Source organism: Sturnus vulgaris, chromosome 8, assembly GCF_052056855.1.
Source record: "Sturnus vulgaris isolate bStuVul1 chromosome 8, bStuVul1.hap1, whole genome shotgun sequence".
In the NCBI taxonomy this organism is placed as follows: domain Eukaryota; kingdom Metazoa; phylum Chordata; class Aves; order Passeriformes; family Sturnidae; genus Sturnus; species Sturnus vulgaris.
Genome location: NC_142250.1, coordinates 28338530 through 28361354, shown reverse-complemented (window position 1 = coordinate 28361354; position 22825 = coordinate 28338530). Strand labels below are relative to the sequence as shown.

The 22825-nt window shown below is 51.1% G+C and overlaps 1 protein-coding gene across 4 annotated transcripts in view; it reads right to left on the bottom strand.

The window, feature by feature from the left end:
• Nucleotides 1-11738, bottom strand: part of MXI1 (MAX interactor 1, dimerization protein) — a 55670-nt gene extending 43932 nt beyond the window's left edge. The window contains exons 1-2 of one of the 4 annotated variants that reach the window (XM_088169323.1): nt 11441-11738; nt 780-912 (exon numbers count right to left, since the gene is read on the bottom strand). In XM_088169323.1, coding sequence (XP_088025449.1) covers nt 780-912; nt 11441-11636 — 329 coding nt within the window. In that variant the 5' untranslated portion in view covers nt 11637-11738. Of the gene's footprint in view, nt 1-779; nt 913-1642; nt 2118-11440 lie in introns of those variants that run through there. The other 3 variants (XM_014872471.2, XM_014872472.2, XM_088169324.1) reach the window with 3 other exon arrangements.
• Between the last annotated feature and the right edge of the window lie 11087 nt (nt 11739-22825).

Here is a 22825-nt window from a genome sequence, read left to right as displayed (position 1 = left end):
CAAATCCACAGAAGGTAGCAAATAAAAATAAAAAGAACAGGAATGAGAGGAAAGAGGCAGATGCAACCACAGCACCAGGCGATAGGCTTAATCCTGTTGTCTCTTCTAGATTTAAGAAACCAAGAAGCATGGCATTGTATAATATGATAAATGTAAAAAACATGGAGTTCTACAATAACCAAAATATCAAAATATCAAAAGCTAGGAAATCCCACTGCCCTGAAAGGCAGACTAAAACACAGCTTTGTTTTTTCAGAACTGAATTTTTAACATGTCGTACATTACAGTCAGTCATGTCCCTCTCTCCCATTTGTTGTAGGGGATCCATTTCAAAACATTTCCTTGCTTCAAATCATGCCTGTCATTACAATCCCAAAGCACCTAGGCTGTACATGCACTATCCCTTAAAAGCAGTGATTTCTGGGGTGGAAAGACATCAGCTGTATATAATGGGAATAGCTATTGCCTACCTCCTCCCTAAACCTTATGAACAGATCTCCCTATTCCCTTTTCCTCTGCAGCATCTGAGACTTGGCATGGTGTCAGCTGGCAGTGCCACTTCAGATCCAGCTCCCCTGTGTCCCCTCTACTTCCAGTGCTATGGATCCAGAATGGATGCTGCACTTGTGTGCCCCAGCTCTGAATCCCTCTAGCTGTTCAGACACTTCCCATTTTCCCAAGACAGCGAGTTTCTCTCCACCGCCTCCAACTTTCTTCTGCAGTTTCAGCCCCCCTCCAGCCAGCCCTGTGTCCCCTGTGCTGCCCTGCCCACAAGGTACCTGGTGGCAATACTGGCAATGCTGCCACTGCCGCTGTATTTCCGTGCCCGGCTCAGCCTCCGCGTGGGCTTTGGGTCTTGTAGTCCAGGGCTTGGAACTGAGGGGAAAGTCGAGGCATAGCCATGTTCACACTCTGCAAGAGAATCAACAGGCAAGGCATTAAAAACAACAACAACAACAACAACAACAACAAAAAAGAGGAAAAGAAAAAGGAGAAAGAAAGATAAAAATAAAGAAGTAAAAAAAATTAAAAAAAAGAAAGAAGTCAGCAGACAGGCCTCGCCACTAACCCACTGGCCTAGCTGGGGAGGCCCTTAACCTTCAACAACAGCTCAGGGAAATGACTGAGGATATATTCACAAGGAAGTGGACTAGGAGTTGGAGAAAAGGGAGGAAGTATAAAGTCTCTGCCAACCCTGGAGGAAGGGCACTACCAGTCAAACACCGAAAATACAAAAAAAACCCCAACAGTCCAGAAAATGCCTCATCTCTCTCCTCCTGTCCAACCTATCTGAACCAGGCAAACCTGATGTATTTCACTGAGCCACTGACGCCTGCTGAGCCAGAGTCACCCACCACCATCCCTCCTGCCCAGTGGAAAACTTTCACACCAATCCCCCCTTTTCCACCCAGAAACCACATCCACGTCAATCTCCCCCACTCCGCAAAAACCCTCCACCTCACCCACCACCTCCAGGAGGACTCATCAGCCCTATCCTTCATCCCTCACTGGGGATTCACCATCATCCCGCCAGCAAACACTGGCTCTGATCCCTTCTCCGGAGTCACTCCCGCCCCTCGGGGGGATCTGACCCCAGACTCATTCTCCTCACGGAGGGCACGCATCCTCTCATCCCCATTACCTCTCTCCCTTCGCTCCAGATACTCGGCTGCCTCCAGCAGCCGCTGGATGTTGATCATCTGGACCTGCTCCATGGCCGGGGGGCTCCGCAGCCCCGGGCCGCCCTCCGCCCCCACGCTCCCGACTTCCCCGCTGGACACGGGGGCGGCTGCGCTGGGATCGCCGTCTCTGCCCAGTGCCAGGGCCTCGTCACACCGTCCCGGGGGCGGCTCTCCTGGGACGGCGAGGGGCGGAAAGGGAACACGCGAGGAAATGTCGGAGGAAGGAGCCGCTCCGGGATGCTCCCGCCGGGGAGCGGCGAGCGCTTATTGCTGCCCCAGCCCCGTGCCCGGCGCCCGGCCGAGCGCCGTCCCCGCGGCCGGCCCGGGTACACCCCGCGCCGGGCCCTGCCGGGATCCCAGCCCCGGCCCCTCGGCCCGGCAGCCCCGCGGCGGGACCGGCCCCTCCGGCCGCCGCCCCGCCCGCCGCCTCGCAGCACTTTGTTTACCTCTGCCCGGCGCTGCCGGGCGGGCGGGGCGGAGCGGAGCGGGGCGGGCTGGGAAATGCAGTTCCCGGGAGCACCGAGCCGCCGCCGGAGCGCGGCGGGGGCAGCCGCACACGCAGGACCCTCCCGGGGTAATGGCTGTGTGTCCCCGCGCCTGAGGTGACGGCTCCGTGCCCACACAGACCCCGAGGTGGTGGTCAGGTCACAGAGTCACAGAGCGGGTCACGCTGGGAGGGACGGCGGTGGGTCGACCTCCCTGCTCAAGCACAGAGCACAGTGTGCAGGATTGCATCCACAAGGCTCTGGAATATCTCCAGTGAGAGACTCCACAGCCTCTCTGGGCGATCTGCGCCAGTGCTCAGTTACTTGCACAGCTCCTCATATTCAGGTGGGACTTCTGTTGTACCAGTTCCTGCCCGTTGCCACTTGTCCCATCGCTGGGCACCGCCGAAAAGAACCTGGTCCAACCTCTGACAACCTCCCTTCAAACAGACAGACATTGAGAAGATCCCCTCTCAGTCATCTCTTCTTGAGGCTGAACAGGCCCAGCTCCCTCAGCCTTCACTCCCGAGAGAGACGCTCCAGTCCCTGCTCAGCTTTGTTGCCTTCCTCTGCACCTGCTCCAGGAGCTCCGTGTCTCTCCTGAACTGAGAAGCCCAGAGCTGGACACAGCACTCCAGCTGAGGGATCCCTGCCCACCCACATGGAACCGACAGGGCTGTGGCAAGGATAAGGCAGAGAGGCTACAAAGACAAAGCCACGGCGTGGAAACTTTCTGCATCTCACCTTTGGAGATGTAACAAAAAAAATGTGACTGATACATTGTTTTTCATGGGAGGCCGAGAAGCAAGACTTATTTTTCAATGTGCACAGATGATTTAAGAGCACAGACAAAAGATACATAGACAGCAAACTCACTGTACTTGAAGTAGCACATTGACAAGGCACAACAGTGACCATATAACATTTTAACAAATGCTATCGCACACCTTTCAATATGATCACTCTTTTCAGAATTTTAATAATGTATTTACTTATTGATTTTCATGCAGGTACAAACCCTTGGATCACTTTTATCACCCTGAATTTTACCAACTTCAACATTAGCTGGAATGGAGCTTAAAAACCTAAAAATGTAGAATTGTATGATACCAGTCTCTAAAATATTTTACTTACTCAAAAAGGATGCTCTCAGAGAATATTCATAGTAAATATCTGAATCTCCAACTGATTCTGACTTAGAAACCCTCCAAAGACTGTTTTGTAGCTCTGACTAGGGTTTTTTCCTGAACCTTTAGGCCATGACTGGTTACATTTGCAATCATTCCTCCATCACAATGGGAGACAGAAAAGTACCTTGAAAAAAATCCCCCCAAAAAAGCAGAGATTCTCAATCAATGGCTTATGTCTGGTAGCAAGGGCTTTAGGCAGAGCACAAAGTATCAGGAGATTCGTGATGGAGTTGCAAGAGTTGGCAGCACTCAACTAGAGAAGGCCTGAAAAAAGTGGATTCAGGGTAACTAACATTTCTCTACACACAATTTGCTGATTCACCATTTCTGAGGTTTCCTCAGAAAACTGCAGGCTTGCAGCTGATGGAGGTAAAAATAATACCACTGTTCAGTTCTTACACAGACCTTTTCATGTCCGAATCTCTAGAGGTTGATTTGTTTTGTTTCTCTTAAGGTGGGATAGCTGAAAAACAAAGGAAGCTGGGACGCCTCCAGGGACATCCCTTCCTCATTCTGGGAAAGGCAGTCCCAGCCCTTGCTCGCACAGGACAGCCTCCACTCATACCCTGACACCCAGCCAGACCACAGCACAGGTAAAGACTGCCTTTTGTCCGGGGGAGAACTCAGGGAACAAAGTATTCTCTCTCCCCACCTCATATTTCTACACTGGAAACTGCCCATAGAGGAGACTGTTAAAAGCATATGGAAAATTCCAAATTTGAGCAGTCTCAAGGACTCATAAGATCTTGGATTAGGGAAAAGGACTCAGGTGCACAGACCTCTCCACAACAGTGAGGTTAATGCAAGAGCATTTCTGGGCTCTAACTTTCTTAAACTTACTTCCAAAACCAGAGAGCCATTTTTCTCTCAGAATTAGCAATACTAAACATTAAAAAAACTCAACCTTGCAACTCCAACCCCCCCAACTCATGATGAAGCCCCATAATCACTGCAAAACAGTGCCCTTGTGAGGATCCACTGCCACTAGCTTTTCTGATGGCACACTGGGAGATATGTGGTGCCACTCTAGGGATTAAATAGGGTAAGCCATGGCAGGAAAATGAAGGGGTAGGTTAGGAGCATATCAGGGTGTTAGCCTCATGAAGGTAAAGTTCAAGTTACAAAACAAGAAAGGATGAAGGAGGGGGACCCTGATACACACAGGTGAAATCCCTGAAATGAAGTAACAGCAGGATCAGTTTTGTGTGAAATGATGTAGGATAAGCTCTTGCATTTACACTTCAGCTCAGCTTCCAAGTCTTTGTTTCTGAAGTAAACAATGTACAAATAGAAAAAAAAAATCTGCGTGAAACAAAGACAAATTTGGGAATAAACTGTGGGACATTTCCCCAAAGAAGGAGCCCTAGAGAAGAGGCAAATCAACTATGGAGCCACAGCAGATCTGTAAAATCTTGCAGTTGCCACCCCAAGTGCTCGTGTGGGCAGGTCAGCCTGCAAAATACCAGAGTGTGACAGAAAAAATGTGGGTGGAAAGTAAATAGCAGGAAGATGCCCAATGCCATTCAACTGCTGACCAAAAAGCCCTCAAATTTAGATTTTAAATGTGGTTGAGCAATCCACAGGCAACACTGAGGAGGGGCTAAGGGAAGAGTATTTTAGGGGAGAATGAGATCATTTAATTTAGTGGCTCCGAATGATCTGTAAGTACAGTTTTCTGATTATAAGTGCTTGCTGCTTGGCATCCCTTCTGGCAGCTGTGATTCACTTTCATTGTGTGTTCTGCTGCTTCGCCCTTTAGAAAGGGGCTTTTTACATTTTATTAAATGGCACTTCGGCAACCCTCCATTTCCAGCCTTAATAATGGATTTGTTAATCTCCCTGATAGCCTTTCCCTCCTCCTTAGCAATAATTTAAATATCCAAGAAGAAATCTGCAGTGCAGAAATCAATTAATATTTACATCTGAAATGCTGCTGTACTATTTTCATCAAGTACAACAGATGTGATCTGTTTTTTATCAACATCACCATCACTTGCATTAAACTAGCAACTTCCATCAGGGAAATTTTCTAAGAGCTTTCTCAAAGTAATGTTTTAAGCTTCTCAAACCCGAAATTACTTTAGCTATTTTCTTTCCACTCAGCAGGAAGGGAAACTGAGGTGTAAGCAGCATAATTGCTCACATGAAGACACACCCTAAGTCAGAGGTGGAACAGGAACACGTCTCACAAATCAAGATGCCCAGCCCTCTGCTTTGAACACAAACCTTAGAAATAACACAATGCTTTGCAACGTGGAAGTTATTTTCAATAAGGGCAATCCCTTTGGCTAAGCTGCCTTGTTTTTCATTCTGTATTTGGCTTTTGCTAAAATCTTCCTGTCCCCAACCATTTGCATTTTCTGGGAGGAACATCAAGATGGCAGCAGTCGTAAGCACTTCCTTTGCCATCTTCACACAAACCCTCCAAACTCTAAATACTGTTTTTGAATCCTTGAAATCTAACATTTGTGTAATCAAAGCATGAACAGAGATCCCTAGTAGAAACCATCTTCTGACACTTTCAGAGCACTACAAAAATTCATCGATTCCCCAGATTTCTGGGAACAGCAGATCCTTACCACTCCTGTTTCTCTAGTGAGGGGAACAACATCTGAACATGTCAGCACACACTGCAACAAACAGGTCCCTCTTCTTGTAGTCATGACTGTAATAGCTCAGTATCACAGGACTTGCAGCAGCAGACTGGAGAACAACCCAAGTCTCACCTGCTCAACTCCTTTCCAAGGCTTGCAATACCTTCGCTAAGGTACCTACAAGTGCCTGTAGGACATGGCCTCATTTCTCATCTGGGAGCTTCATTCTTTCACAAGGCATCAGATAATCCATTTCAGCGCTCCCACCGGTATTAGGAACCCATCCACCACTGAGGACAGATGTTTCTCAGAACCAAACCTCTGGGATATCCAAGAGTTTGAACAGGAATAAAGTGCACACTCTGATTCAAAGACTAAGCTCTGCCAAACAATAAGGTAAAAGCCGCAGAGCCATTGGTTCTTTGGGCCACTTGCTCCTTCTCTCCAGGAGATGTGCTCTGTTTTCAGACCTGTGCTGTGCCCAAATTTATACTGAGTCAGTGACTTACTCTGGGACTTTGATTAAGTCACTTAACTGATCCAGCTGCAAAATTAAGAGGAATTCCCATTAGAAAAAACATACAGTCCTTCAGCGAAATAACAAGAAGGTAAGGTTCTTCAGCCAGCAGCAGAAGGTGCTTCTCTCCCAGCTCTCAGGACGCTCTGCTGACAAGGGATGTGATCAGTTCTCAGTGCTGCTTCTGGCATAGTTCCATGGTTTTACCTCTGCCCTATCATTTCTCCTGCTGTGGCTTCCTTCTGAATTCTAAGCTGAGGTCCAAACAGCATGAGTCAAAATCCCCCAACCTGGAAGTGGCTAACACATGAATCACTGTGGCCAGGTCATGAACCAGGAGGAATGAAAGGGGTTTACTGTGAGTTGGATGAAAAATATATAAATAAAGGGGTCCCACACTGCTCTACAGATCACATCACCATAAGATCCAAGATCACCTACACTGACCTTGAACCATGTATTCAGCCCTCACTGATACAATGGGAGCTCTGCACACAAAGGCAGCCTCAGCTTCTTCTGCCCTCTGCTAATTACAGGTTTCTGACATTTCTTTGGTATGTCAGAAAAAGATCCTAAGCAGCACATAAACAATGGAAGGAGCCACATGATGAAGATACTGTTAACTCATCCCTAAGGCTCAGTTGTCCTCTCCCTCAGAGAGAATTATTCAGGAGCAAAGGACAAATCTAAGATCATCCATTTGTTATTCCTGGTCAGAAGATCAATAAAAATAGCCAGCACTCGAAGATCTAGCTGTCTCCTGTGAGGGGCCAAGGTCTCCTGTCCCATGCACGCACACCTCTATTAGACTTGTGAACTTGTCACCCCTGTTACAGAGACTTGATTGTCTTCATGCTTTTGGAAGAGGATATGGCAACACAGGTCTGTATCTGTAGTGAGATCAGAATGTATTACCATGCCTATTACAGATAAGTCATCGTATCCAAAGGATTCATCACATGTTTGTGCAACTCCTACTGACAAAAACATGAGTCCACACACACAAAGGGGATGCCTGTCACATACTAAACCTCAGCTGAGTTTACTCCTTTAAAAACATCTTCCAAATTCCAGCATCTCAGCTGCTACAGATTTTCAGCCATATTTATTCATGAAGTGGCATTTGCAGAGGTTACAGATATATCAACAGAGCTGCCCTCAGCACAACTTTCATTTCTGAAAACAGCCACTGTAACTTTCTTCATGCGACATTTCTATTCCTTGGATACCAAGCTTAAATTTCTAGAAACAGGTCATTTGGAAACCTGTACATGTAAGTTAGCAAGATGTGTTGGGATTGGGTTTTGTGGTCTCACCATGAGAACTGCAGCAAGAAGGTAGGCAGCACTGTTATTCACTCCCAGAGGTTCAACTGGAAAAATAATTCAGTTATATTTCAGCAGGTAAAATACTCCAGCATACCCAAGTCTGATAAGAGGATTCTAACCTCCCCTGTCACTGCACTGTAACACAGGTAATTTCTATTCTAATATTTTAAAATATAAGTGAATACTCTAAGGGGTTGCTGAGAGGCCACTGCTGAACACCGTCTCCCCCTGCCATAGCCCTGACAGTTCATCCTACCCTGCTCCACGGCTCTCTGCCCTGTGGTTCTGTTTCCACACCACCCGGCCAACCCATGGCCCCTCTGCTATTATTCATGACTACAACGATAGGATGTGGGACCTATAAATGCGAATCTTAATCATCTCCATATTTCTGCCTGAGCTTTAGGCAGGTAGGAAACTCCTGCCTTATCTGAAAGGCCCGCCCCAGGCATGGAAGGCTCCACTGTCTGCCTTGCACCACTGACCTGCAGACAAGGGTAGGTGTGTTTTGGAGGCTGAAAACATCCTTGCAGTTGTTCCTCTATCACCAGAAGGTGTGACATGCACATCTGGGATATCCAAGCATTTGGATCTACAAGAGAAGAGGTTGTGTCCACCTCTCAGGGGGCCCCTCCACCAAAAAGCATCTGCTCCTGCTGAGGAGAGTGTTTTGAGAAGGTGAATAACCCGGCACAGCCAGCAAAGGCTTGGAAGAATGAATGAGGACACTGAGTGTGGTTTATCAGAAACCGTAAAACTACGAGGAAAACCACTTGAGCTCTCAGAGCCTTAATAGCCCTTCCTTAAATTCCTTCCCTTGGCTACTGAAGCCCTTCAGCTTCCATACCACTGTGATGCTGATCCCAGCAAGCATCTTGGTGGTTTACCCAGCTCTGTCCCTGTCACCCATCCTGGCCAGGAAGACACAAACATCTACCTGTCACCTCTATTTTTTTAAGACTCTGTTTCCGTGGGGCAGGGCACTGTCACTCCCCTGCATGTACAGCACCTGGCACAACAGGGCTGTGACTCAGCCACCTTCCTGATGGGAGTAACACTAAAATAGCTCATTACAGCCCTGCATAACACCGTGGTCAAATGACCTGGGCATCCTGCAGGAAGCAGGCAAGCACCAAGTCTGACTGCAACTGAGTCTGCCAGTCTCCATCACCAAACTTTTTTGAGCTGGGCTCCCCTATTATTGCTAATTGTGAGATCAGAGACTGTAATGAGGAGTGACCAGCCATTAGCAACATCTCTGCCATGCTGCCAGCACTGAGGAATGACCCCTGCCCTGGCAGACGAAAGGGCATGGCATTCTCTTGGTGCAATAACCTGAGCTCCACATGCAAATCCCTTCCCAGAAATGAGATGTATATGCATTAGGATATAACCCTCCCGCTTCTGCAGCTGTTCCTTAGTTTAGATAGGGCCAGTAATGCTCAGAGATTGTTTTCCAATCCCAGCAGCATTTTTCTTTGTTTGGGAGCAACACGTAAAAGCTGCCTGGTTTATGACGGTCACGTTCTGAACAGCACGTTCACCAGCTGAACCTTTGGTTAAATGGGACTTTTCACCCTAAAATGTCCTGATTGCACATTAAAATATTGAAAGGTTTTGCAGAATTGCCTAATAAAAGTGATGATTTCCAACATTATGACCTCAACAATTACTAGTGAAAGCTTCAGTGAAAACAAGTGTTCAGGAATGGAGTTGTTTAGATGCAAACACCTCTTTTAAAAATCTAGCAATAAAAAATCCTGTATCCTGCTGTCCTACTCATTTTCTAGTTCCAAACAAGGAACGGTATAAAATGATGCATTTTTAAATGGAGCATATAAAAGATCAGATACTATCCATCTCAACATCAAGGAAAATTCTATCTCCCCCCACCCCAGAAAAAAACCCCATGATTTTGACAGTTCCCTTTCACAACAAGAGTGCTTGTTGAGAAAAAAAACAAAACTAAACCAGCGGTCTCACACTCAATTTCTAAACCAGGGGTGCTGCTGTTTTCATATGCAAACCCAATTCTTGCTGGTATCTCCTGTCATTTTCCTGCTCGCAGCTGCTGCTTGCGGTGCAGCTCAGCTCCTCAGACGCTTGGCTTTGCAGATTCATTACGAAACAACAACTAACACACGAGAAAAATCCCTCCCCAATATTAACTCAACTTTCAAAAACAGAAGAGCAGCCTGGATTTGTTCTGGGCGAGCAAAGAGCAAGGGCTTTTGGCTGCAGCTTTAGCGGCAGAGCAGCTCCTCCGCAGTGGGATCCCTTTCCCTGGAAGCCTGTGTGCACGCAGCTTTTCCTGCAGAACAAGGGCACCCTATATCGTCACCTGCACCTATAGCTGCCATAGGGGATGAACGGCGAGGAGAGGGCGATGGTGCGATGGAGACGCGCGGCGAGGGACTCGCTGATCCCTTTGTAAAGTGAAACGGAAAACAAAACGCAGCACATGCTCCGCGGAGGAAAAAAAGAGGGAAAAAAACCACCAAACATGGAAACGCGGAGGGCAGAGAAATAAAAAAAAGAAAAAAAAAAAAAAAGAAAAAAGTAGAAAATTCAAAAAATAAAAATAAAGGCTAAAACAAAGAGTAAACAGAGAAACCCGAGGAAAACAAGGGCAAGGCGGCGGTGGCGGAGCGGAGCCCGGGGCTCCCGGCGAGGTTCGCATGTGACACCCCCGGGCCCGCAGGAGCCCCCGGGCCGAGCCCCCCCGGCCGAGCCCCCGGCCCCGCGCCCCCCCCGGCCCGCTCAGCAACGCGTGACGTCACACGGGGGACCCCGGCGCCGCGCATTGGCGGAGCGGGGCGCGCGGCCCCGCCCCCGGCAGGCGGCGGCCAATGAGCGCGGCGCGCTGGCTCCATGTGCGAACCATGTGTCCGCCCGCGGGGCGGGGCGCGCCGGGCGCAGCGCCGCTGGAGTGCGCTCCGCCACTGCGCGGGGTCCGCGGCCGCGCTCCGCCGCGGGCCACGGCCGCCCCTTTGTTCCCAAAGCGCTTCTGCCTGGCGGTGCCGCCGACCCTCGCAGCTCGCGTGCCCGCTCGGGAGACCGCTCCGCGGGGCAAAGCCGCGGGCTACGCGCACCCTCCGCGCCCGCGGAGCAGGAGGCTAGCGGCGCGGCTGGCCACCGCCCCGCACCGGACGCTCGCCCTGCCCTGCACTGCACTGCTCTGCCCTGCCCTCTCCTCCCCGCCGGCTACCTGGCGAGCGCTGCCACTTGCCTACGTGACTCTGCCCATGCCCCGGCGGGGGGAGCGGGGACGTGTCATCGCCTCCTCCCCCGCCGCTCCGGCTCCGCCACCGGCTCTGGCTCCGTGCGGGGCCTGCCGCCCCCCCGGCCCCTCTCGGTGTCCCCTCTGAGCCCGCTCTCCCCAAGAACCGGAGATGCGCACCCCCTCCCCGCGCCGTCCCGCTCCACTCTCCATCCCAAACTTTCCCCCCGGGCCCGATCTCGCCAGTGGCGGCGGGGGTCGCACGCACGCCTCTGCCGCGGGGGGTGCAGGCCGGCCCCGGCGCCCTTTGTCACTGCGCAGCCGGCCCCTGCAGCCAGCCGAAAGTTTGGGTTATTTTTCTTACTCCCCTTGACCGCCCCGCGGTCACGCACACGCGCGGCCACGGCCGCCAGCCCGCACTTACTTTTATTCTCCTTCTCGATCCGTTCCAGGTAGCTGGCGGCCTCCAGGAGCACCTGCACGTTGTAGAGGAAGGTGTCCATGCCCGCCGCGGGGCTCGTGTTGCAGATGTCCCCGAGGGGGCACCGGGCCCCGCCGGCCGCCCCTGCGCTCCGTGGCTCGCTCCGCGGCTCCCTCCGCGGCCGGCCGCGCTTCCCCATGCCCCGCCGCCTCCCCGTGCGGCGCTGCGTCTGTCCGTCCGTCCGTCTGCCGGCGAGCCCGGCGGCCGCCGCGGTCCCAGCGCTGTCGCCGCCCGCCCCGCCGCTGTGTCGCCCCACGGGCCGCCGCCGTCCCGCCCCCCCCGCGCCCCGGCGGGGCGGCCCGGCCCGGCCGCGCCTGCGGAGTGCGAGCGCCGGCGGCTGCGCGGGGGGGGGCGGCCGGCGGGGCAGGGCCGGGCTTGTCCCGGGGCGGGGGGCACCGGCGGGTCGGCGCTCAGCAGCCCCGGGATGTGTTACTGCTCCGTAACGGGGAACGACCCCTTGGAAAGGAGCACCGGCTGCCGCGCCGGAGGTGCTCGCACCGCAGCCCCGGGGATGGTGGCACTGGCGGTGCCCGTGTAGCGGCGGGGGCACAGCTGCAGCCGCCCTCAGGACACAGAGGCACAGCCAGGCCTGTCCTGCCTCTTGTCACCCCGTGTCACCTCGCGCCACTGCCCGAGGGTCCGTCCCTGATCAGGAACCCAGCGTGACGGGCGGGCTCCCAGCCCTGGGGGCGATGGGGCCAGCGCTGCAGGCACAGCCCCGCACTCCAAAGGAGCCCCTCGGCGTGAAGCACCAGCGGTTTAATGTCAAATGACTCCTACTCTATTGAGCAGTGCCCTCCAGAAAGCTCCGAGTTCAGACTCTAAAAACAATTAATAAATTAATTTTTTCCAAAGTAAATTGACGGCGGAGAGCAGGCAAGGGATGTACCAGCCTCCCTCACTGCCTCCATATCCAGCCCTGCAGACCTGGGGTCAGGGCTGCGCACACTACAGCTTGTTGTCCCCTTGTTTTGCAGTCAGGGAAGTGAGAAAGAGCAGCTGCACCCAGAGGAGGCAGCGCAGGACCTGACCCAGACTGAGGAGAAGGGCAACGATTTGCACTTCCAGGACTCATTTGCAATGAATTTTGAGGGAATAGGCGGAGTGGACTCTACTAGCACCAGGCTGGCAGCAAGTGACCTCCAACACCCTCCTGGCTCCTCTTCCATCCGTGACAACAGCACCCGAAACACGGTGCTACGTTTGCAGCACAAAACCCCGCTCCTGCCCGGCCGGTCGGGTCGGTCTGGCTCCACTGAGGAGCCCTGTGGGAGCGGCTGGGGAGAAGCATCGCCCCAGAGATGTGCTGGGGCGTGGGGACCTGCTCACACCTGGCTGTCGTGGGGCTCCGTGGGGCTCGCCGGCTCTCAGGGACCGGAACTATCTGGAGAGCAGAGAAGAGAGGTAGTGGCGGCGTTTAGGAGTGCTGTATTAGTAAGTGTTAATTGGTACCTAGAGCCTGCAGCATCACGGGGACCTGAATCACCTGAGAGAGGACAGTGCCTCACACTGCATGCAATGAAATCCCCGCGGCTTCCAAGTGCTGGGGGCCAGCGGGCTATTTTTGGGAAGCATGGCTGAAAGATTTCATCGGTCACATGCCCTTCCCACTGCACATGCCGGGGCTGGGCCAGCTCCCCGTGCAGTGCTGCTCAACACAGCCTCTCCCGTGGCCATATGGCACCTCCTCCGTGCCGGCAGCACCGCATGGCTGCTGCCACATCAACGATGCCACCACTTGTCCCATTACTGCATTTGGCATCCCAGAATGGGCTGATGTAGGGGGGAGAGCACCAAGCATCATCTAGATTTAGCTGTGGCCTGAAGAAGAGTGGAGAAGAAGGCAGAGCCTGGTGTGCCGGCAGCAGAGCGGGACAGAATGATGCTGCCAGGCTCGGGTGTGTCCAGCACCTGCAGGCGACTGGCCATCCCTAAGAGCAGGATTTCAGCTGGGAAAGCAAGGGCTGAGCAGAGGCAGAGGTGGGAGCTAGGCTGAGCCATAGGGTACATCCAGGCAAGTGAAGGACTCAGAATGTACTTGGCTTTTATTAACTCCACTGACTAGCTGAGATAAGAAACGATTCCTGCTTTACAAGCATGCATGGGCGAACACTCCCATTAAAACATCAGCCAGAAAGTCACTGGCTTTCTAATTGTGCAGGGATTGAGCTGGTGGTGTGACTGCTCTAATCAACCCCAGTTGCAGCCACTGGAGACCTGGACACTTGGGGCACCTCTCTGCTGGCTCACTGTAGGGCAGAAGGCTTTCCATGACCTCACCTTAAGGTGACAAGAGGTCATTGCTGAAAGCACACCAAAGTCAGCCAGTATTGATTGCTTAAAATCACATGGTTTAAAAATCTCATCCCCTCTTCCAGAAGATGAGGATGTGTATGGCCCTCCAGAGTCTGTACTGCAGATCTTGTGCCTAATGGCAACATCTTCTGTTACCTACTGCATTTCTTGATCCTCCTTGTGCACCTGCACAACACTTCTCTAGCAATTTTTGGAATGCTTTGTATGAATTAGTGCTGATTCAGCCATCAATAGCAGGTACCATTTTTCCCAGTGTGACATCCCATGTTTGAAGCCAGAATAGTCATGATTTTGATCCCTCTCCCTTCCAGCTTAGTTTCAGGATAATTTCTCTTTAAAGGCACTTCCACAGAGAAAAGTATGCCCAAGGGAATGGTCCAAGGGCAGGCATTCCAAGGGAAGTGGCCCAAGAGGAATGGAGGCTTTATGGCATGTGGCTGTGGGGTACAAAAAAATAAAAAGGGTGGGCAGTGGAAAGCACACAGAATCATAGAGGCAACACAGAAGGAGTGAGAAGGGAAGAAGGTTTGCAGTATTGGCATCTCTGCACGTCCAGCAGCCATGGTCCAACACCCTCATCCACTGCAGCCTTCTAAACACAGCCAGTTAAGGGCATGCTCTCTTTATTTCCCTTCTCTTGTACTTTGTTCAGCCTTTGAGCTCGTCCTGAAGTCTCACTGTCAGATTTTTCTCTGCAAGGCAATGGGGACAAAAGTGGAAAGTCTGAGTGCAGACCCGTGGGCCCACAGAAATGGGAGTTGGGGTGAGATGGGGTGAGCCAGTGGCTCAGCCCCACCACCCACACCATCGGCACGGTCCCTGCTTCCAGGCATGTGGCCAAGGCAGTGCTCACAACGTGGGAGATCCCTGGACCTTTTATCAGCAGCCTGTGGTTGCAGACTGCCCTCAGTGCAGCGTGGCACAGCCAGGGGAGTGTGGCCCAGGGGTGCAGACGTTGGGTGCCCACAGTGATGTTGTCAAATTCACTCCTGTAAAAGTGGGGAAAATATCCACCCCATCATTTGGAGATTTGGTTAGATAAGAGGTAAGATTTCTGGAGTGCTTTATTTTGCATATTTGCAGAACATAGCAAATGTTTAGGTGCAAAGCCAGGTGGTGTGAGATGTCATGAGAAACCCCTGGGGTAGAGAGTGAGCATCCCTTCCCCCCTTCCATGGGAATCATCTCATGTAGGTGTGGGGTCCCCATGTAGGGCTGAACAGAAGAAAACAGAGCTACTTCTCCAAGCACAAATGGCAAGTCCCCTTTGGTGGGTGTATTTTGACATTGTTCTGGTGGTATCACACACAGCAGCTGTTTCCCCACATTGCAGGTGTTTTCCATCCAGTTTGTTCCAGTGGCAGCACCAGTGTAAATCACCCCTTGGACAGACTTGGCAGGGTTCAGAGAGGGTTTTAAAGGGTGGGGGCCAAGACAGCCCTGGATTTTGGTCTGCAAAAGCTCCTAGGAACACCTGCTCTCTCTCCTTTCAGGCTAATCCCAAAGTAATCCTTTTATAAAATTTCACCTGCCTTTAAAAGTCTGCTGCAGTCCTTTTTGAAGGACTAACTCATTTTCCAAGTGATAGTTGTGCTGCCTGTCTGCCATGGGCAGGCATTTCTTGCTGCACAAGAGTGATATAAAGATATTGAAAAAATGTTTGGAAGCTATTGCCTATCTTTTTTACTTTTTTTAATGGACAGAGTTGTGGTGGTGGTGGTGATGGGCTAGAGCTGGTCTGGAGCAGCTGTACTCTGGAGGAGGAGAAGATCTCTCATGGAACCTGGGTGACTTCTAAAACTGTGATTTTGCTGTTGGACCCAGGAAGTTTCTAGTGTAACTGGCATCACTCCTTATGGTCAGCCAAATGCCCCAGCCCAATGCTGAGTGGAGGTACTGCCCCTGTCCTTGCCCAACCATCATTTAATTGGGGTGCAGAAATCTGCCAGCACAGAGAGATACACAGAGGCCAGTGAAATCTCCTATCTCTTCTTTCACTAGTCAATAATTAATACATGTAGCTCTCCCCTGGAGCAGTGGTTCCAGGCTCTCCTGCCAGGCCCTCGGCTGCCACCTGCTATTGCTGCCTGTTGTCCCTTGTCCCAAGGCGTGACATGGGGCTGTGATTTACAGCAGGGCCACACATTCTGTGGGGCTGGTAGATGTTTGCAGCTAAGGGCTCCATGTCCTTAGGGATGCTGTCAGAGCCTGACTCTCACTTGGCCAGACCCAGAGTGGGGGATGCATCCATCCCTCTTATGAAGCCGTCATTACAATGGCCTTTCACTTCCCCAATTGCTCCCTACATTGGACAAGAGATCAGGATAACTCAGAGGTGCCCCAGGAGAAAGGCTCTTGTCAGGGTTTAGAGTGCCTGCTCCAGCAGCTGTCATGCATAAAGTGGGTCCTCAGGCTCCTGAGCAATCCCCATCCTTTGCTGGGGCTCAGGAAGCTGCGTGGTTTCGCTGTGTGTGTCTCTGGCTGCCCACGCTGCCACATCGCCTCTGCTATCTGTTCTTGATGCTCTCTTTTGGTGTGTGCTAGAAATAACTGAGCTAGTGGTGATGTCCTTCTCGCCTGCTCCCGCCTTGCCCAGCCATACTGCTTCTCTCAGATCCATTTATGACGCTGTTATTCACAGTTTCATCCTGCTAGTACCTCTAAAGCTGCTACTTAATTTCCTTTGAAATCCCTGTAAGGATTGACCCTCCTTGAGACCATGTGTGGTGCCCCCGATCTCCTGATCTCAGCATTCATCAGGCAAACCTGAGCTTTTATCTCTGCTTTTACAATAAGCTTTTTTTTTTTACTACCCTTCTTCTAATTGTCCTCCCCACTCTCCATCTTTGTAATAGCAGGTTTTCTGTCTCAGAGGAGAGGGCACGAGCTCTTCTCGACTCCTCGTAGTTCTCTGCCATTCACACTTGGCCTTTCACAGTAGTTGCCATGCAGTTCTGCTATAAAAATAATAAAGAATTTTTCTTGCCCACCCTTAAGGGAAAGCACACATATGGTCTGAAATTGCCTTGTGCCAGCAGAAAAAAGGCACATCTCTTGGTGGGTGGATTAAATGCTGAATATTCCTGGTGGGTCTGGGTAGCTCTGTAAGGAGTGGATGGGACCTGCTAAGGCAGGTGGAGGCTGGAAGAATGTCTCCTCTGGTGCAAAGAGCCAAGTGGAGGATCTAGTTCTCCATCTGCTCAAATTAAAGCTTTACTTCACTCCTAGGAATACACCAATTGATCCTTGAGTCTGGGATGGGCTGGCAGATCAAGAATATGTCATTTGACATTGCTCCAGCCAGGAGGATCTTGTAATATTCTCTGTGTGCAATTTTGCATGCTTTGGCTTCGAGTTTTTATGTTAGACTCAGTAATGTGACATCCAAGACATCCAACACATTTCTGGGATTTGTGCCTTCTGGGCTAGGACTGAGGAGCCATTAGGACAAACCTAGCAGGATGCACTGTGGGAAGAGCAGAAAAAGAGGATCCCAAACCTCCCAGTGGAGGTTTGAGCCTCTTCTCACTTTTGAATGCCTTGTATCCCTCCACTCAGCTGGTCTTTTAACTGATGTCATAGCACACAAGCTCCTGGTCCCCCTGTGTTTTGATGCATTAGCTCAGGATGGCCTTCCTGAGGTGGTGACTGCTATGAAACCAGGCATTTCTGGGGTTGTGCACAAACTGCACCTGCTTTTTTCCCTTTCAGCTCCTCAGGCCTTGTGTCTTGGCAAACTGGCTGCAGAAGACAAAGCGTAGAGGAAAAGAAAGGCAGAGGCTTTACAAGGGGAAGTGTTCTTGGAGGTTTCCAGCCATCCCCCCAAGATGGAGCATGCAGAAATGATGCCCAGGGTTTTGGAGGGGCAGGGTCTCAGTTTTGGCCACCCCAGGCTGTCTCTTCAGCAATACCTTATTTCTGCTTTGTCAAAGCTTTTGCAGCTTGGACTCATCAGACAATTTCTACAAAGAGGAGAACCTCAAATTTGCACAATAAAATTAGTTGCCTTGGATTTCATGGCTGACTTGGGTTTTGTGGTATCTGGTCTGGTGTTAAGGTGGGGAAATCCATCAGGGCACAGCTGACACCCAACTCCAGCAACAGCAGCAACTAAATAATAGTGAAAAATTACATTATTCCCTTTAAAGGAAGGGAAGAATGCTGGTTATTCCAAATAAAAGGCTGGATAAAGGTTTAACTTTAATAATTTGTTAAACTTTAGAAAAAATGTCATGGGCCAAAGAGGTCATGCTCAGACCTGGAGTTACTGCTCACCTGCAGGCAGAAGGAAGGGTCAGTGCCCAGGGAAAGACTGCAGGAACCTGATGGGCAAAGGCTACTGGGGTGGGTTTGGAGGCTGGGAGGCACAAGGATGCTGCTTTTGGCCCTAATGCCACACCACAGTGGGCAGGGGAAAGCAGCCCCTGGCTGTGGAGCCACAATGATGGGCACCAGCTGGGCAAGGGAGCATAGGGCTTGGAGGGGACCATGCTTCCCAGGAGGAGCTCTGCTTTGGGAGGAACCTTGGGAGCATCCAGTGCCACCAGCCAGCAGCTCTGCTGGCTCAGTGTGGGAGCAATGCATCGAGAGACAGCTCGTGACTCTTGCAGCATAATTGCTGTTGCCTAATGAATTCCTTCACTTCTTACAAGCATCTCCCTCCAAAACAGCTCACTGTGCCTCTGCAGGCCACTGGCAGGCAGGTTTTGACCCCAGAAGCTGATGCAGGAGGGTTTTCTGGTGCATCCCAAGAACAGAAAAAGCACATCAGTGTTTGGACGCAGTTTTTCTCATTTTTACTTGCTTGGAACCCTAATATTCAAATACAGATAGACCAGCCCTGCTGCTACTCCAAGTACCTGGTGCCATAAGGGGAGGGCAAAACCAGAGGGGATAGTCTGGGTCATTTATTCCAACTATTCTGAGCAGCCACGTCATATAATCCCCTTCACAAATTTCCCCATCTCCCAGCAGCCCCCACCAGTTAATACCCATTTGTTCATGTGCCAATATTATCTGCAGTTTAAAACCTATTTTCTCCCCCCAGTATTTCCTTACAGCTTCCTTCTCATCCTCCTCTGCCCCCTCTCATTGTAACTAAGGAGCAGGATTGTGCATCCTCCCAAGCTGATCCTGCCTGGCATCCTCTGTCTTCACCCTGGCCATGGTTGATGATTGCAGCAGCACCAGGGGCAAGTCTCAGCATCCTGGCCCCTGGTTTGTGCCCACAGCAATCCCACAGGGATTCCAATGGACTGAGATCCCTGCACCTTATGGCAATCATGTCACAGCAAAACCCACTGCTGCTGGGCCTGACCCTTCTTTTGTGCAGGTCCCAGCTCTGCTGGGTGGGGGTGATGTCCCCAGCCCTTCTGCTCCCCTCAGCCAGTGCTTTACCCACTTTGTAATTCATTTACTAATCCTCACCTGCTCTGATTCCACTGATGACGACTCTCACAGTGCTGTCAGATACCTGTCTGAAGAGGTTTGATCTGCACTGCCTGGCCTAGAAAAATCTCTGGTTGTAAAGACAATAATCAGTGTGACCCGTTCATTGCACTTCTAACCCAGTGCCCTTCCCTCTGACTGTTGTTTCCTCCAGGACCCAGATTCTGTAGTATCCCCCAAAGAGCAAACAACTTGCAGAGTAAAACCACATAAAATGCCCCAAACCAATGTGCAGAGCAGGAAAGAGTGACTGTGGGCTCCTGATAGGACCAACCTGGCAGAATGCCCTTGCTTAAATCAGCAATCAGCTGATTGTGGGCAATGGCTTTGGCAGGAACAAGATTGTTCTGTGTTATGGATGTGCTGCCCTGCCATGGGTATTCCCTTTCCTGGGAACCCCCTCTGCACCCTTTGTTTTGAGATCACAAAACCCTCTATAAACCTGGGCCCGTTGGCTCTCAGACAGCTGGTGACAGCGAGCAGCACAAATTATCTGCTCTACATTTCAGATGGCTGAGCTTGGTGGCAGATGACTTGGGCCACAAAGCCAGCTTAAATCCTTGGCTCTGACGAGACTCCAGTGATGATTTTCTCATCGTCCACTCCAGGTGCCCAGAGCATTTCACCACAAACATCACTTCAGTGATTCTTAAAGATGCTGTTTGCAAAGATAGCCCTCGAAATATACCCAGAAATTCTCTCAGCACTTGCAGGAAGATGATTCCAGAGATCCTGGTTCAAACCTACCCCTGTTTATTTGTATAACACTGACAAAGCACCCCAGGCCACAGCAAAATGGCTCCCTCCCCTAGGCTGCTCACAGCATCTGGGGAGAAAAAAATGATTCATTAGGGTGTCCAGGATGAGCAACAGGATCTGTGGTCTACGAAACACTTGGGGTGATTCAGCGCAGGAGGCTGAGGGATAGAGATGTGAATGCACTGTTGATCATGGCAGGTGAAGCAGGATGGGGACAGAAAATCTCGCCTGGGGATGGCACAGGAGGCTGCTGGTGGGGTGGCACTGACACAAGCTCAGTGTCAGGAGCTTGGGCACAAGGGCACTGAAGAAGATGCCATAGAAAAACGGGGTTGATTTGATGGGAAGCTGAGCTGGAGCACTAAATCCTAGAGGGATGCATAGGATGTGCCTGCAAGAACAGCCCACAGGGCAGCAAAGCAGCTGGAGGAATGCTCTGCAGGGCAAAAGCAAAGTCCTGTGACCTCCGGTGACCTGACCCAGCACCACACAGGATGGGCACAGCCTGGGCTGAAGTCAAACCAGTGAAAACTCACTGGATCCAGGCATAATCCCTGCCCTCCTCCTGCCAAACCCTGCCCCTCGCAGGTTTCACCCAGCCGGGCAGGCAGACACGGCAGAGGGTAGAGCAAAGACATAAATAAAGAGGTTCATGTTTTCCACCGTCTCTCCCAGCTGCCATGCAGATTGCAGCTGTTTCTCCCCAGTCACGCTGCCCGCAATACTCGTTGGGTTGGTATTTAATTGCCTCTCCCTAACGACGCATTAGGCAGGGTGTAATTTGCTGGCGCTGGTCAAACAATACAGATAAACCCGGTTAGCACACAAAGGCAGCGGAGCGGGGAAACTCCGCCGTCTCATTCTGCTCCCCTTTGGAGCTGGTGGCTCCAGACATGGGCGGGATGTGGAGAGACAGACGTCTCGGCCTTCGGGAGGAGGAAGGGAAATGTCAAATAACTGGAGACACCCGCTCGCACTGCGGTGAGCTGGGGTGAAACCATGAGTACCCACAACGTCACCAGGGCTGGGCTGCCGTGTGCCAGCACAGGGGCTGCCCACGTGTTTTTACAGCTCAGCACATCCCTTCTCCTGGATTTTCTTTTTCTTCTTCCTGAATTGCAGGTATCAAGATATTTCAAGACTTCTCCCTCTGCTATTTTTTAACCGTAGTGGTTAAGATAGAGGAGACCACAACTTCACTCCTGCTTGGGAATGACCCAGCTGGATATTAAAATCTCAACAGGTTTTTTTAACTTATGAGGAAGAAGGGCTGTCATAACACCTATGCTAGCACTCAGTGTTTCTCAGGAGACTGGTTTCAGCAGAAGTAGTCAAAAAGGAACAAAAAGGGAAAGCTTCATTCATACCCACATCTCGACCTATAGCACCATGATGCTCAGAGCATCCCTGCCCTCCCCAGCTCTGCCTGTACCCCAGGCTCCAGTCAATGGAGAGAGATTTCACCCAGATGCTGTGAATATTAGAGAGTTAAAAATTAGCCTGCCCTTGCAATGCAAGTGCTGAAAAAGCAAAACACGCCCTTCCTTGTGCTGGCCCAGGGCACAGATCTGTGTTTATGATCACATCTAATACAGCCATATATCACATGAGAAGTCCCCAATATTGATACAGAGAGAAGAGCAGTTATATAAATCATGGGTGGATTTTACTGTTCCTTAAATATTTACCCAAAAGATGCTTGTAACCAGAATTGCTCCTAAAGAGCTGCAAATTGCCAGCAAGAAGTGAGTTTTAAATGCTTAGAAATTAGGTATCATCATTAAAATTAATTGGGGAATTACCTTGTTTTAAACACTCCAGTATTTTTAGGACAGTGGAGGTGTGATTCTCTCTGGGCAGCAGTGAATCCTGTGGATCACCCCCTTCATGCTTGGATTTCAAGGACTCTGACTGCTGTACCTCACCCTGTAGAGGGAAGACTTATTTAGGACAGCACCAGGCTCCCACATCCCATCCCCGGACTTCTCAGCATCCTCCTCCCATTGCTAACATGCTGCACATGCAATAAAACCAGCTGCTTTGTCACCAAGTTGCACATTAACACCCACGCCTACAAGATGGGGTAATTTATGGGAAACTGTCAGATAACCCTGTCCTGGTGCTCGGCATCCTGGCACCTGCACCCGACGTGTGCTCAGGCACAGGCACTGCCAGCGGCGCCTGCTCCCACACGGGCTGGGAGGAAGCAAAACCAACAACAAAAAAAGGAGCTGTTTGTTTGAAGGCCTCTGGAACAGGAGGAAATCAAGGGTGCGTCAAAATGGAAAAGCACAAAGACAGCAGGGAAATGGGGTTTATTTATAAACTTGGAGAGGATGGCTGTGAACAATAGGGTGGGTGGTTTTTATCCCACCAAGAGATGGAAGAGGAGTCCGTGTCTGTCAGCCCCCAGCACAGCAGGATGGGCTGGCTGGAGAGCCCTAGCCAAGTGCTCAGCCTGGGGGTCAGGGGGTCTCCAGAATGTGGCTCCACTGCCTGTGCAGAGCTGTATCCTTGGGAAGCAGGCATGGGATATTTCCTGGCTTCCTCCAAAGCTCCACCACACTAAAGTCTCTATGTGGGCAATGGCAAAGAGCTGCACAGCACCTACAGTGCATTTTTGTCCCTGGGGTAGTTGGGAGCACCCATCAGCAGGTAGGTTTGGGGGTAGGTCCTGTTCCTGTGCAGCAGTGGTCCTGAGCATGTTTTGGAGCAGGTGATGCAACAGCAAACCTCGCTCTTGTTCATCAGCTCTCCAGGAGCTGCAGGTAATTTACTGCACATCCTCACTTTTAATGACTTTTG